The sequence below is a fragment of the Castor canadensis genome, chromosome 6, assembly GCF_047511655.1.
Source record: "Castor canadensis chromosome 6, mCasCan1.hap1v2, whole genome shotgun sequence".
Taxonomy (NCBI): Eukaryota; Metazoa; Chordata; class Mammalia; order Rodentia; family Castoridae; genus Castor; species Castor canadensis.
This window is the reverse complement of record NC_133391.1, coordinates 4,391,380-4,407,277: the sequence shown is the minus strand read 5'-3', so window position 1 is coordinate 4,407,277 and position 15,898 is coordinate 4,391,380. Positions and strand designations below refer to the sequence as shown.

The window sequence follows — 15,898 nt, the reverse complement described above, 5'->3', positions numbered from 1 at the left end:
TGAGCAGATCCTGTACTGTGTGCGTGCACCCCCATCCCGTCCCCCGCTCCAAGCGTCTGCTTATGTGTGGTGCATTGGTTCAAGTCAGGAACCAGCTGAGCCGGTATTGTTACCTCAAGTCCATGGTGGATGTTGGGGGGTGGGTTGTGTCGCTGTCGTTCTGTGAGTCTGACAAATGTGTGTCCTTCTCCCCCTGCCCACAAGCCCTGGCAGCCACTGGGCTTTTTCCTGGCTCTGTAGCTTTCCTTCCTCAGAATGTCATGGAGTGGGGGGTCACACGTGTGCAGGCCTTGCAGCCACGTGTCCTCTACCTCAAGCAGTGTGTGTTCCAGGCTGCTCCGAATCTCCCTACAAGTCAATTGCTCTTTTTACCTGCAAAATCCACATGGGCGCGTGTGTTAAAGACTGTCATGTCTTCTGGGGAGTTCACTCCTTTATTGCAAAGCAGCTCTCTTCCTTACCCTGAGAAATCCCTCCAGAGTCCGTCTGAGTGGACCTCGTGTGGCTGTGACTGCCTTAGGCCGGGTTAGTGGCCTGCCTGCTCCCTTCATGCCTCATGCCTCGAGGCCTCGTAGCTGATGTGCGTCTGCATGGAGGGCATTTCCTTACGTCATCTTTCTCAGTGCCACTGTAGACCACTTGCAGTGTCCACCCTGCTCATTACTAGTTCTGTTCAGTGTACTCTGTCACTGTTTTGCTTTCTTTTTTAAACTCTCCTCCCTTCTTCTGTCTTCTTTGGTTTTTTTTGTAGGTCTGGGATTTGAACTTGGGACTTTGTACTTGCAAAGCGGGCACTCTACCACCTGAGCCATACCTCCAGTCCGTTTTGCTCTGGTTATTTTTGAGATGAGGTCTCAGGAACTATTTGCCCAGGCTGGCCTCGAACCACAATCCTCCCGATCTCAGCCTCCCACGTAGCTAGGATGAGAGGCGTGAGCCACCAGTACCTGGCTGATCTTTCTTTATGTAGATCTAACTTTCAGAACCATGTGATTTTTGTCTCTGAAGAACTTCTTTTAATGCTTGTTTTTTGGCGGCACTAGGATTTGAACTCGGGGCCTCAAGCTTGTTAGGTAGGTGCTCTACCACTTGAGCCACTCCACCAACCCTCTTTTAATGTATTTTTGCAAGTTAGGCCCACTGGTGACAAAGTCCGTCAGTTTTTGTTTGAGAACATCTTAATCTCTCCTTTACCCTGTGTGTGTGTGTGTGTGTGTGTGTGTGTGTGTGTATGTATGTGTGTCTGTCTGTCTGTGCGTACAAACATGCACTCCTGCTGGGTTTTTCCTTTACTTTACTTTTGAGAGTCCTTTTCATTTTGGTGGTACTGGGGTTTGAACTTAGGACCTTACATTTGCTAGGCAGGTACTCTACCACTTGAGCCACTCCACCAGCCCTTTTTTTACCTTTACTTTACTTTTGGAGGTTAATCTCACTAGATAAAGAATTCTAGCTTGGTGGGTTTTGTCTTTCAGGTCTGAAATATTTCCCTGTACTTTCTTCTTCACTTGCGTGGTTTGTGATGGAAAGTCTAGTGTTACTTTTATCACTGTGTTCCTCCCACCACCCTCTTCTCTTCTGTCTTTCCATATTTCAGTGTGGTAAGGTTCCACCACCGCCAAGCTGCTTAGCTCTGTCCTCAGCTGTGTCCCGTCTGCTCAGGAGCCAGCCCATTGGAGCATTTCTCAGCCTTTTTGACTTCTGACATTTCCTCCAGGCCCTTCTTTAGCAGGGCTTTGCTGTCACCCGTCTGTCTTCGATGTTGTCAACGTTTTCCAGCAGGGCCCTTAGTGTACTGACCACAGTTAAGTTCTGAGTCTTGCCACACTCAGTTCTTAGCCATATCTGGCTCTGGTTCTGACCTTGCTTGGTCTCTGATTTGCATTGTTTTTCCTTAGCATGCCTGCGACGTTGTTGTAAGTTGGTTGTGGTGTACCGGGTAACAGGAACAGGGTAAAGGCCTTCAGTGTGAGGACCGATGTTTATCTAGAGGTTTTTTAATGTTGGATGAAGCTGCAGCAGTAACTATGCCAGAGGCTTCTGTTTTCCTCTGCTGTCTTTGCTTATGTCTCCCCTGTGTCTGTGGTTTGTCTAAAAAATTCTTCTGCATGGCATCTGTGTCTTTCAGCTCTTTCTACTGTAATCCACTGCAGCTGTCCTGGGGCTGACGGTGGTAGGTGTGCTGGTGAATCTTGGGAAAGGGAAGTGTCACTCGTTATCTGTGTTTAAACCTCTGGTTCTGTTCTCCGGGGGTTCATGGTGGGCCAGATGCCTGGGATCTGCCCTCTGGAAGAACTTCTTTGCCTCTAAGGGGAAACTCCTGCTAGATATGGAGGCTGGAGGTCTGGAGGCAGTGAGCTGCTGGTCCCCAGCTCAGATAAGGCTCAGGGAGGCAGCCTCCCTTCCAGACCCAGAGCAGGGTCCTGGCTTATTTCACAATGGCTACCCCTCCTTATGGCCAGAGCCTGAGGGGAATTTTTTCTGTGTTCACAGAAAAGGGCGAGACTTCTAGAGGTGAGCTCATGGGAGTCTGCAAACCCTCTAAGACCAAGCGTGTGGAGTCCGTCTCCCCACACTGGCCCCCAGGCTCTTCCCCATCCTAGGTTAAGGGTTCCTACCTGTGTGGCCCCCACCTGGTTTCTGCCATCTATAAAAGGATGCACTGTAACAGCTCTCCCTTCTCGGCCATTCTGCCTTCTGAGCTTGACTCTAACAAATCTACGGAGAGTTGTCTCTCACTTTGCTCAGCTGAAGCTCTTGGTTTTGTTTTGCGACAGGTGTGGCAAAACATGTGGCATCAATCTCCTGGGCTGCTGTGATTTTCCTGTCTCAGCCTCCCTAGTAGCTGGGACTACAGGTTGGCACCACCGTGCCTGGCTCAGAAGTAGAATTTGCTTGTTTAGCTTGTTTACTTTTGTGAGTCATGAAGCGGAAATGCCTGTGCAGCAGCCAGCAGTGGCCACGGATGTGTGCTGGTCCACGGGATGAGCTGATGAGAGCTTACAAAACAGGAGAGAGGTCGGTGCTCAAGACCGAGGTGTAGGAATTCTGTTTGAGCCAGGCTCATGCCTGTAATCGCAGCTACTCAGAAAGATCATGGCCAGAGGCCAACCCTAGGCAAGTAGTTCTCAAGACCCTGCCTTGAAAACATCCAACACAAAAAACAGGCTGGTAGAATGGCTCACGTGGTAAGTACACCTGCCTAGCAAGCGTGAGGCCCTGAATTCAAACCCCAGTGCTGCCCTAAAAACCAAACAGACCAAGGCAAAGAATTCTTTCTGATACTCTGAAGGGCAAGGAGGTGGAAGACTGCAGCATCTGCTCTATAAGCTCCCCTTACAAGACAGGAGGTGACAGCTGTTCTTTTGGGGACATGGGAGTGGGGGGAGAAAGGTGACAGGAGGGAGTGCTGAGCAGAGGTTCGGACAGGTAGGTGTCCCTTCCTCCGTTGTTCTGAGACATTTTGAGCATGTGAAGAATGTACGTAAGTATACATGCTGTATACAAAAAATAAACATGGCGGCTAGTTACAGGTTAGACAACCTAGAGTATCAGTCTTGTTTCCAGAGAGTTCGGGTCCATTCTGTGGTACGGATCACGCAGCACTGGACCAGTTTACCTCTTGCCTCTTGTGTCTGGACTTAGCACGTGGGCAGCCAGTTTTTGTTTTGTTTTGTTTTTGTGGTACTGGGTTTGAACTCAGGGCCTCATGCTTGCGTCACTCTACTGCTTGAGCCACTCTGCCAGTCCTGCAGCCAGCATTCCTCTGCAGAGCACTGGAACTTGCGGTCCTAACCAAGACTGGGAGGTTGCCCTCTACACACGGGCGTTCTGTGGCTCATGATGCCACTCCGACTGACCTCCCAGGGGTGACAGTCATCGAGAAACCTGACCCAGGCCTGTCTTCATGTCCCTGAGTCCCGGGACCAAGATGGGCCAGCTTTCTGAAGAGGTGTCCCCTCTATCTCATTCTCGGCACCCGCCCCTCTCCAGGTTCCCAAGCCTCAGCTTCCCAAAGGTGTCGTGTGCCGTGACTGAGAGCGAGCAGCAGCTTCTGGCCTTGTGTGACGACCCAGTGATGACCCAGTGTCCCTTGGCAGCCCGTTCTAGACTTACGTAAAATTGAGTTTATCTGTTCCACGTTTTTCCCAGGAGAAAACGTTGGGGTTTGCGGTGCAGCCCACACGGGCTCTGGGGACATTTGACTTGTGTGTCTTTGACCCGTCGATCATTTGCTGAGACTGAGGTTGCTGCGGTCTTACTACAGACAGAGCATCGATCTTAGAATAAGTTGCTAAATCTAATCTGCAGTGGCCACCTGCTGTGAGGCCGACCTACACAGAGTGCTAGTGAGGAGGGAGGGTTAAGCCACTTCGCCTGGACCCGCTACACGAGCTCAGGGCACCGCTCCCAGGTCACCTGTGTCCACTGAGTGTCTCATGTGGGCATGCAGTCTCCATTTTCCTCCCACTTTCACGTAACTTTGGTTGTCCAGGGGGAGGCATTGTCTGAGTTCTACCTTGCAAAGTAACATTTTTGTTTTTTACTTTAAAGAAAAATAGTTTAATTTCATCAAAATCAATTCTTTAAAAATTTATTTGTATGAGTTAGTTGTACAAAGGGTTTCATTGTGGTGGTTACAACATGTGTGTTAATGTCTAACCGCCCTCCTCCTCACCCATGTGTAACAGGTTGTGATGGGTGTCTTTGTGCTTTCTTTTTTCTTTTTTGGCACCACCGGGGTTTGATCTCCACGCCTCACACTTGCTAGGCAGGTGCTCTACCACTTGAGCCACTCCCCATCCCTTTCTTTTGTGTTGGATATTTTGAGATAGGGTCTTGTGAACGATTTGCCCTGGCTGGCTTTGAACTGTGATCCTCCTGATCTCTGCGTCCTGAGTAGCTGGGATTACAGGTGTGAGCCACCGTGCCCAGCTTCACTGTGCTATTTTCATATATATATATATGATATATTTCTGTGACACTTACCATCCTGTATCTCTTTCCATCCCTCCCCTCCCCCCATTCCCCCCTCACTTTTATAATCACATCGTATTATTTTAGGTCTAGTTTTTTTTCACATTGTTACTAACAAGCACTCTGGGGGGGTGGGCATCTTGTTTTTCATCAGTATTTATATCATAGGTTTCACACCTAGTAATGAATACTGATTCTCCCACTCCACTGCTCCCTCCTTATTTACTAATTGGTGCTTGGCGTTGTACTTTTTAGCCAAAGCACGCCCTTGTCCCCCATTTCTTTTTGAAATCTCTTCTTGCTGTTCATTCCTGGGGTCCTAGCTTTTTCAGTGATTTCTGACCTCTCCACTACTTTGGTGCTCAGACTAGACTCTCACGTATTTACTGATAGTAGCTCCTTTAAGCCAGCTCTTGTGACATTTGGCCCTAGATATGCATCACTCGCCCTTTTCCAGTGCAGTGGCAGGGCAGTGGTGTGCCTGTGGTCATTAGAGACGTAGCCTGCAGTTGCTTTTCAGTCAGAAGCGAGACTCTGAGGCTCTCGCCCGTTTCTAGTTTGGCTTTCTCTCAGGCACTCACTGCTCACCTTTGCAGCCCGGTACCCGCCCGCCTGAGAGCTGCCCAACCACATCTGGGGAAGGAGGGCCACCCAGCGACAAGCCTTTTTGATGTCACCACACGCTGTGGTCACTGCTCTGCCCCAAGTGGGGGGACTCTGGTCTGCAGAGGGCGCACCTGCTTCACAGTAATGCCTGTGAGCTTGGCCTTAGACGACTGGGTTGCCCCATCACCTTTGCACCTGGAAAGTCACCAGAAATGCCATCCTCCCTGCGGCCATGTTGTTGGTCGGTGTCCCCTTTGTCTGCAGGGTGGAACTTTAGCCCAGCCTAGGCTGGCTTGTGTCCTGGCATTTATTGTCTGACCCCACTTGTAGTCACATGGGAAGGAAAGTAACCAAGCGTCCTCACCCACGATGAGACGTCCTCAGCTCGTGTTCTGTGTGTCCCCATCCTTTACTCCTGTAAATTTTTACTGGGGATTAGTGAGGAATTACCCAGCTGCTAGCTCAGGGGTAGGTGTGTGCCTGCTGGTGTAGGTGAGGCGCTGGGTTCATCCCCAGCCCCGCAAAGATTATAACAACAACAATAATAATAAAAGCCTTTAACACTGCCACTTAGAACATAATTCAGCCAGACCAGGTCACATTGCTGCAGTTCCTGACTTTCCTCCCACAACACTGGCTCCACACCTGGAAGGGGGATGGGGAACCGGCTCGTGTGACAGCTCCTTCCTTGTCCTGGCTTTGCACGCCCTTGGTTCTGCCCCATTCGAGTCTGGGCTGCTCCTTGGACTCCACCCTTGGATGCTCTCGGGGTCCAGTTCCTTCTCAAATAGAATTAATGAAAAAGAAAAGTAGGTCACAGGACTGAGTTAACGAATGCGTGTGACCTGACGTTTCAAACATGGAGTCTCACTTGCTCAATTTCGGAGTTTTCCTCTTCCGTGTCAAGATACGTCTTGGCAGCTTGCATAGTCCCAGCCAAGGTGGGTTTCAGCCCGTTTACAACTGAGGTTCAGCTGTAGAATTCCACGAAGGGTGAGGGACAGGAAGAGCCAGGTCAGGGGTTCCCTTCCTGCCCGCAGGGAATGGCCTGTGCCTGTGGTGGCAGAAGCACAGGAGGATGGTGACCGTCAGATGCAGCGTCCCTGCTAGCACACTTGGAGAGTGACACTCATGAAGCAGGACAGGATGAGAACAAACGTGCCTGCACCACTTCCACACCAAGGCAGTGTGACACGCACCATTTCTCCCAAAGCAGCTCTGCCTCAGGATGAGAACGGAGGACTTGACCTTCAGACACTGAGGTGCCTCGTGTCTCTTTCCCTTCTCCAACAAGGAAGCATCTGGCTGAGATGGACGTGAGCAGCGCCCCGTCGGCAATGGCGCTCGGTCTCCAGTGACTTACTAGTGTGATTACATTCGTGGGAAGAATTCCCGGCGCTTTGCTTTCTCGTGCTGAGGCTGGGGCGTTTTAGGTCGCCTCGTGAGGACAGGGCGGGAGGCTTGCAGGTCGCAGCACTCTTGTTCATCTGCACGCTGTCCTACCCGAGCTTCCTAGAACCACGCACAGTTAGGGACGGTCACATCCCTGGAGCCTGCTGCACATGGCCTCACAGGACCAGGTCAAGTTCCGGGGGTTCTTTTCCCCACCCTGTGCAGGGTTGAGGTGGCACTGTCCCCAGAGGCTTCTGATTGTCACTCAGGAGCCTCAGCGGGTCCAGGCCACCACGGGTCATGTCGTCTGCATTTGGAAAGGCCCCTGGCACCCTGGAGGATCAAGAAGCGGACTCTGGGAGTCCAGCGACGATAACCCGGGGGTGGGGAGGTGGGAGACTGGTGTGAACAGGCAGCGTGTTCCCCTTCTGGTGAAGATTTGGTAGCAGGTGTCCGTGACCTTGAGTGTCGTTCCCCAGGCAGGGACAGGGCACAGAGAGCCACACAGTTGTGATCCAGGGAAGAAAGCTGAGTAAGAGGTGTGTCCCGCCCTAGAGGTGGCCCACATGATAGCACCTGGGCAGTGAGTGGGACTTCCCCATGGGTATGACACAGGTGAGAGTCACCCCGTAACTAGCTGATTGGCAGCCAGGAGCTGGAATTGCAGGAGTGGACAGCCGGCAAGCTCACCTTCACCATGGCCTCTATGGCTCTCACTGTGTCCACTACGGGGTGCCATCAGGGCTGTCCTGTGTGCAGAAATGAAGCTGAGGCCAGCATCGGTCTGCTCGTCTTCTCCCTGTCTGCAGCTGTTCAGTTCACACCACATTCCTTTCTTATCTGGCCATGGAACATAGAATGACTGTGAGCACGTTCTGGTTTCTTCTCTTTCTTTTTTTGGCAACACTGGGGTTTGAACTCAGGACCTCATGCTTTCTGGGTAGGTGCTCAACCAGTGGCTGATTAAGCCACTCCACCAGCCTTTTTTTCTTTAGTTATTTTTCAGATAGGGTCTCTTTTTTGCCCAGGGCTGGCCTCAGACCATTGTCCTTCTACATCTGCCTCCTGTGTGGCAGAGGTCATAGGCATGTGTGTCACACCCAGCTTGTTGGTTGGAATAATCTCTTGCTAACTCCTTTGCCCAGGCAGACCTTGAACTGTGATCCTCCTCTGTCTGCCTCCCAAGTAGCTGGGATTACAGGTATGAGCCACAATGCCAGCTCTCTGTTGTTGTTTAGCATGGTGGTGGCAGTGGTTCAAGTTGATTCTGTGTTTCCCCACTTCATGGCTTCAGGTCGGCTGGGGTCTTGTAGGAACTCAGCAGAGAGAGGCTCTTGTTCACCTTTGTCAGAGAAAGGTGGCAAGCATCACAACATCACCAACTCCAAGAGAGACGGGCTTCACAAACCAAGTAGTCATGTGGCCCCTTTGTTCTCTTTTGTCATCACCATCCCTGTTTCCGAGAAGTGGTGTTCCAGGAGATCTGAGGCAAAAACCTGTACCTGCTGCAGTGTCCCTGGCATTAATATTTTCCAGAACAATTCAAGAACTAAAATGAGAAAGAAAAACAAAACAAAACATTTTCCCTTACAACTGAAAAATAATCAGATCTCTCTGGGGAGTAGATAAAAATAAATCACTTCTTTCTATAGTTAGTTAGTTACTAGATGGCTGAGATAATCTTTTGTAACAGTATTTCAGAATTAAATCAGATGTGTAGAATTTGGCTTACGGAATGAGTTAAACAGAAAGACCAAGCTGGGCACTGGTGACTCCCTCCTGCAATCCCAGCTATCAGGAAGCAGAGATCAGGAGGAGCAAGGTTCAAAGCCAGCCAAGGAAAATAGTTATGAGCCCTTAAAAAGTGCTGGTGGAGTGGCTCAAGTGGCAGAGCACCTGCCTAGCAAATGTGAAGCCCTGAGTTCAAACCCCAGTGCCTCAAAATAAATAAATAAATAAAAATAAATGAATAGAAAAACAAGGTGAACTTGAAGACAAAGAGGGCATTCTTGATGTCATAGAGGGACAGACGTGGGACCTGTGGTGTGAAATCCACACCCCTGAGGGCAGGGGCACCTCATTCCCTTCTGTTATTTTGTCCCCTGTGGATCTTTGTAGAGCCACGCCGTGCCTTCTCCTAATGTGTCTTGTTTTGTTCACAGGCCACGTCCTCATAGAAATTTCCAGCACCCACAAGCAGCTCAATGAGAGTCTTGACGAGAACGTGCGTGATGGTTTACATTTACAAAATGTATTTGCTTCATTGTTTAAATTTATTTGCCTAAGACCTCGATCTGGTGTGAACTTTGTTTTATTTTGCGAACAGTTCAGAAAATTCCATAAGGAGGTCATCCACGAGCTGGAGAAGAAGACGGAGCTTGACGTGAAGTACATGACTGTGAGTGCAGCTTTCCTCCCTCTTCCAGAATCTTCCCGGTGGCTCCTCAGCCGCAACAATCGGGGGTGGGACTTGGTGCCAACACGAGGCACCGTCAGGTCCCCATGGATGGAGGCTCTTCTGCCACCACTTGGGGTGTGTATTAGAAAACATAAGAGCCAGGCATGGTTGTGCATGCCTGTAATCCCAGCACTCAGGAGGCTGAGGCGGAGGATCACGAGTTCCAGGCAAGCCTGGGCTACATAGCACAAACCTGCCTTTAAAAAGAGGAGAGAGGAAAAAGAGAAAAGCATGTGTGCCAGGACCTCTGTGTCTGTGTTCTGCAGCTGGCGCTTTCACAAACCCACACACAGGACACAAGTTGTGTACGATGTCTTTTGCCTGTCACCCGGGGTTGCCGTCCTCGCGGCTCTCTTGCCACAGAACATTGGGCTCCTTCCATCTTCCCTTTCTGCTGGGGAATGCTAACTTGCTTCCCCATTCCTTCCAAGGCTCCCTTGTGGTAGTAAGTGTACATGTTACCCAAAATCACCCCTCCTCTGGGGTGTCAGCACCAGTCACATGCAGTACAAGCGCCAGAAAAAGTGATTGTTTGAGAGCTTGACATAAGCACCATGTTTCTTGCAGGCAACTCTGAAGAGATACCAAACCGAGCACAGGAGTAAGTTAGACTCTCTGGAGAAATCTCAGGCAGAGCTGAAGAAGATCCGAAGGAAAAGCCAAGGTGGGCGGAATGCACTCAAGTACGAGCACAAGGAGATGGAGGTGAGCTCACACACCTGTAATTCCAGCTACTTGGGAGGCTGAGATCAGGAAGGTCATGGTTTAAGGCCGGCCCAGGCAAATAGTTCTTGAAATCCCATCTCCAAAATGACCAGAGCAAAATGGACTAGGGGAGTGGCTCAAGTGGTAGAGCGCCTGCTTTGCAAGTGTGAAGCTCTGAGTTCAAACCTGACCCACCAAATAAAAAAAATATCAAGAATGTCTAGCCTATGACCTCCTAAAAACATCAGCATCTCCCCTGACTGATGAGAAGGGACCTCTGTGCTCCCATCACTGTCCCCGTTGTGCACTTACGTCCGTAGTAAGCATTTGGAGCTGGTCCACAGTGCCTGCAGCAGAGCGTGGTCACTGTTAAGGCACAAAGTCATATTCTGTGCCTGCCACAGGACGGGGATGCACAACTTCTCTCTCCATGACGTCAGGGACCATCCTGTCGTTGATGGCGTCCACTCAGGTCAGGTCAGAGTCCAGTCTAACATCCACTGCGTTTAGTGTTCATGCCATCATTAAAACCACACAAGTGTGAGGACGGCAGGAGGCACGTGTCATGCCGCACAGTGCCATACTCGTGTCATGGTGGCTTGTTTTCCTAGTACGTGGAGACCGTCACTTCTCGCCAGAGTGAAATCCAGAAATTCATTGCAGACGGCTGCAAGGAGGCATTGCTTGAAGAGAAGCGGCGTTTCTGCTTCCTGGTGGACAAGCACTGCAGCCTGGCCAGCCACATGTACAGCTACCACCTGAAGGTGCGTGTACCAGGTGCCCGGGGCACCTGTGAGTAGCTGGCTACCCCGAGGGTCACATCTCATATTAAACCCCTGGAGCTGGCGGAGTGGCTCAAGTGATAAAGCGCCTGCTGAGCAAGTGTGAGCCCTGCATTCAAACCCCAGTGCCAAAAAACAAACAAATAAACCCGGGAGATGCCTCCCCTTCCAGATATGCCTTGCACAAAGCAACGGGCCCATTTTGCCAACAGCAAGGTTCCAAAGAAAGGTTTTGGCCAGCCTGACTAGGTAAATTTAAGAAATCCTGATGAAATGCTCCAGTGTCCACTTACAATATTAATTAATTCAGTAGCACATCCATGTTTAAAATCCCTGATAAAATGATACTCCTTTGCTCACCTACAAGTTGGCTTTTCATAGACTCAGAGTGCCCTAAGCCTCGATGTCTGCATCAGGACCTGTGTGAGGGTCACTGACTGTTCTGCCGCAGCCACAGACCTCCCCACTCACACTGAGCAGGATGCTGGGTCTCATGACTGCCCTCCTGTTTACGGTGTTTGTTCCTGATCCCTCAACAATGGACTTAGTTCTGCTAACGTGCAGCTGTGGGGTTGGAGCCTCTCACTCCGTACCTGTTAAATTTCCCTTCTTCTGTGTTTTCTGAGTCGTGAATTCTCTCAGGTATGTAAGCATGCACCCCAGCCCTGGCTAAGGTCAGATACTCACTGCTGCTCACTGCAAAATGACTTTGAGCTCTGCGGTGCCAGGAGCTCTGCAGCAGCTTCAGGGGGAATGACCTTGGTCTTGTGTGTGTGCATGCATGTTTCGTAACCTCAATCTGGATGCCTAAGATCTGACGTCGTATCACGAAGGAACACGTACCATGTTGGGTGCTCGCTTTCTCCACAGTGTGGTGTGCTGGTCAGGGCAGTGGGGAGGTGTCTCCATGGCAAGGGCCTCGTGTCAGGGTAGGGTGATGGGACCGGAGCTACACAGGGAGGGACTGATCTTGAACCTCCCTCCCATATGTCAGGAGGCAGCCCAGGCTATTTCCAGAAAGCTCTGCTTATTGGCGAAGTCTTTCTTAGACTTACCCTCGGGTCCCAGTAATGCTTTGTAGAGTGGCACAAACTGAGTCCACTTTCTGTACCAGAAGCTTCTTCAACTATGTGAAAAGCTTTGTGCCTCCCCTATGGCAGCTAAGGTGTCCCAGTGCTGTCCCTAGCTGGCCCAAGCAGCAGTGGCATGTCCACTTGTCAGGATCTGAGGTGGTGTAGGGTAGGAGTCTTGCTCTCTCCCTGGATTCACGCTGGGCCTAGGCACTTCTGCTGAGCCCGGAGCCTGGGCAAGACACAGTGGCCGCTGTGCGCAGGGCTTCCAGACTGTCCAGACTGCGGCCCAGGAAAGGGCTTCACCAGAGGCTTTGGGGCCCTCCTGGAGGCCTGATGCAGAAGCAGAGCCGGTACACAGAGCAGGAAGCCACCTGGGCCTCCAGGGCTGCGGGGGTCTCAGCTCTGCCTGTTTCTGTCTGTGCTCTGCAAAGACCACTCTGCCCGGACGCCCTCTGTCCCCCGGATGGACTTCCCAGGACAGTGATTCACTTGTGTAACGCACATTGGTTCTCCTGAGGTCCAAGAGTCAGCTCCTGGGGCCTCTGGCCTGCAATAAGGAAGAAGATGGTGACTACTGTTTCTGGGGCCTCCATGACAATGAGACTCATAGGTTGCACAACCCTCCCCCTTTAGCTTTTGAGCTGTGTGTGTGTTGGAGATGGGCTTTGGGGCCTGGGATTGAACCTGGGGCCTCACGTATGCTGAGTGTGTGCTCTAGCCACTGCATGGAGTTTTCTTAAGACAAGGTCTTGCTATGTGGTCCAGGCTGGCCTGGATCTCACGATCCTCCTGCCTGTGCCTCCTGGTGCTGGGATCACGTCCAGCTGGAGCTGACTCGCAGTCATTAATCCCAGTAGTACTCGTAAGTGCTGTATTCACATGGAGCAGCAGGTAAGCTCCTCTACCAGCATAGCTCACAGGTGCCTCAACCGCCCCTCAGCTCAGCCCCCACCCTCCAGCGTGAGCCAGGGCGACAGTCAGTGGTGTTACTATTTAATGTGATTCAATTTTGTCAGCTCTTCAAATGAGGCACTTTTCTTTCTTTTGGATTTACAGTCTGCAGAACTACTTAATTCCAAACTGCCCAGGTGGCAGGAGACCTGTTGTGATGCCACCAAAGTGCCAGAGAAAATTGTACACATGATAGAAGAAATAAAGACCCCGCTGTCCACCCCGGTGTCGGGGACACCTCAGCCGTCACCCATGATCGAACGGAGTAGCATGGTAGGAGCCAGTTACAGCTTCTCAAGACCATGGCGTCTTCAGATTTGGGCCAGGCTGGCTCAGCACGCCAGCGAGTGTTTCTCACTACATTTGAAATTTTCCTTTACTGCTCTTAATCACATCGATTCCAGCTTCAGGGGTTTATTCCAGTGAAGGAAGTATAGGTATCTCAGAGGTCAGGCTGGGAAACCAGTGCCACTGTCACAGTGAAGGCCACTTGAGAAATAAGGAAGGCATCCATAGTAGCAGTTGAGGCATTGGGGCTGGCTGTCCTCTGAAGATGGGCTTTGTCATTTTATTTGCAGGAACACACTGGAGATTCAGGTAGTGTGGCCACGTGGGTTTCTGCAATGCCAGCAAAGGCGTTAAACAGTCTGTTGGATCTAGACCCCGCCACAGCCGGGTAGCCCTGCAGAGGGAGCCTGAAACCTATGGAGTCAAGAGGAGATTGGTGTTGCCAGGATGTGGGAGGGGATGGAGAGTAGCCACTTTTGTTTATTTTTAAAGACAGTAAAGACAAAAAGGAAAGGGGGGAAAAAGTGTGGTACCCTGAAAATCACTCAGCCTGAATATCGTCCTTCACTAAGAGGACCTGAGGGAGCAGGCGGGACTTAGAGTCTGTGCTCCAAGATGCCCAGAACACATGTCATTGCATCGCTGTCACTCCAACAGCAGACTCACAAGGGACTGTTTGTAGGTCGGGAAGGACTACGACACCCTCTCTAAATACTCACCGAAGATGCCCCCGGCCCCTCCAGCCAAGCCGTACACCGGTCCCTTGATTGACATGTTCAGCAACCCAGCCGCAGCTGCGCACAGCTCAGAAAGGACGAAGAGCTCTGCAGGTGAGAGGCTCCCTGTGGCTTCCTTGAAGTAGTTTGAAAATGAGTGTCTCGTGCATTTACCCTTGTCTGAGGGAAGGTGATTGGGAGAAGTGGATAGGCAAAGCCAGGGTGGGGTGTAGCTCAGGTTAGAGCACATGTCATGCTCGAGGCCTTGGGTTCCATCTGCAGAACTGGAGGAAAAACAAAACACAATAAATAATTGATAAGTGACACCTTCCTATGACACTTCACAAATCCTTTATACTGGTGAATATTTACGTAAATTGCTGTGGAGAGGTGTAGTGGTGCATATCTGTAATCCCAGCACTCGGGAGGCTGAGGCAGAAGGTGGAGGGTTCTAGGCCAGCCTTAGTTACATGAGCCCTGTCTCAAAACGACGAAAGACGAACTATAAAATCTTACCTGGCACAATTACGGTTCTTAATCTTATAATGTGAGTTCCCGTCAGCATTTCCACCTCTGCGCTCTCTGGAAACTTAAGTTTAACTGCTGAAATTTCTTTTTTAATTGGCATTTGGTCATCGCACAGGGCACACACTGCGATGTTCACAGCATAGTTAAGTTTAGCCTCCCTCGTTCTCCCCAGCTGCCTGAGTTTCTTAAGGGCTGCCTGATGCCAGCGCATCAGGACTGGCCGCTGTGTGGGGTGTCGTGAAAGCCAGTTTGGTACAAATACGGCACGAATCACGCTGTGCACTGAGCAGATCACTGCATCTGAAGCCGCTTTGCTAGTGACTCGGGATCGAGGCCAAGAGCGGGGGAGCAACAGCCTGCAGCTCTTTGCTTCCGAGGGAGTTAAAGCGTGTAAGGGCGTGTGCAGCAGCTCGCTCGCGGGCCCTGCTTCTCGTTGGTAAAAGCTGACTGACAACTGCTGGTGGACTGGATACTGCCGAGGAAGGGCGGTCCGTTAAGGAGATAGCAAAATGGCACCGTCCTTACTAGGAGTGTGTAAGGACCCCGTAGAAGGCAGTCTTGCGGTCTTGAGTTGTTATAAATTCGATCTCCAGGCTGATTTTCTGGGTTCTGTGTTTGAGTTGAGATGTGACCTGTGGTGCTATAGTGTCCTGGAGCAGGGGTCATGGGCTTTGGGCCCAGTACTGCCACTTGGCAGGCCGTGTGATCCCAGCCAGTCTTGGAGCTGTTTGGGGCTCAGTTCCCCTATCAGTAACAGTGCCTTTTTGGAGAGGCCAGGATCACTGACAGGCACTGGGGACAGGACTCAGTGACAGACCACTCGCTTACCACTTGCAAGACCCTGGGTTCGATCCCCAGCACTGCAAAAAAAAAAAACAAGGGGAGCCGTCACTGAGTCTTCACTGCTCAGTTGCTCAGGACGTCCACATTTCCAACAGTACTTTTGCTTGTGGCACAGGACACAAGCGTGGGTTCACTGTTACCTCAGCTGCCTCTGATTCAAAGAGAGAGCTGCAGATGTTGGGGTCCTGTCCAAAGAGCCCCCAGCTGCCTGGGTGCCTACAACTGGACCATCTCAGGGCCACAGGCTCCTCCACCCTCTGTGACATGTCTCAGAGTTTCCAAGGAAGGGCCACGTGGACATGATGGTGGGCACAGAGGGTTTTCTGCAGTTGTCACTTGACTTCACTGTTGGTCACACTCACCCTTACAGACACCTCGGAGGACCCCAGTCTGCAGCGGTCGGTGTCCGTCGCCACGGGGCTGAACATGCTGAAGAAGCAGAAGGTGACGACCATCTTCCCTCACACCGCGGGCACCAACAAGACCTTGCTGGGCTTTGCACAGGGCGATGTCGTCACGCTGCTCATCCCCGAGGAGAAGGATGGCTGGCTCTACGGGGAGCACGACAGCACCAAAGCG

At 51.2% G+C, this 15,898-nt stretch overlaps 1 protein-coding gene and 1 long non-coding RNA gene across 4 annotated transcripts in view; one reads left to right on the top strand and one right to left on the bottom strand.

Moving 5' to 3' along the window:
* Nucleotides 1-15,898, top strand: part of Baiap2l1 (BAR/IMD domain containing adaptor protein 2 like 1) — a 67,712-nt gene that overhangs the window by 41,067 nt on the left and 10,747 nt on the right. For all 3 annotated transcript variants that reach the window (XM_074075529.1, XM_074075527.1, XM_074075528.1), the window contains 7 exons: nt 9,138-9,199; nt 9,302-9,373; nt 10,001-10,138; nt 10,750-10,902; nt 13,050-13,217; nt 13,915-14,062; nt 15,690-15,897. In XM_074075529.1, the coding sequence (XP_073931630.1) occupies nt 9,138-9,199; nt 9,302-9,373; nt 10,001-10,138; nt 10,750-10,902; nt 13,050-13,217; nt 13,915-14,062; nt 15,690-15,897 (949 nt within the window). The remainder of the gene's footprint in view (nt 1-9,137; nt 9,200-9,301; nt 9,374-10,000; nt 10,139-10,749; nt 10,903-13,049; nt 13,218-13,914; nt 14,063-15,689; nt 15,898) is intronic.
* On the bottom strand, nt 6,124-15,693 carry LOC141423984 (uncharacterized). Its single transcript, XR_012448767.1, has 3 exons — nt 14,465-15,693; nt 13,952-14,232; nt 6,124-12,540 (listed from the first exon to the last, which is right to left on the bottom strand). It is a non-coding gene; the product is annotated as an uncharacterized lncRNA (long non-coding RNA).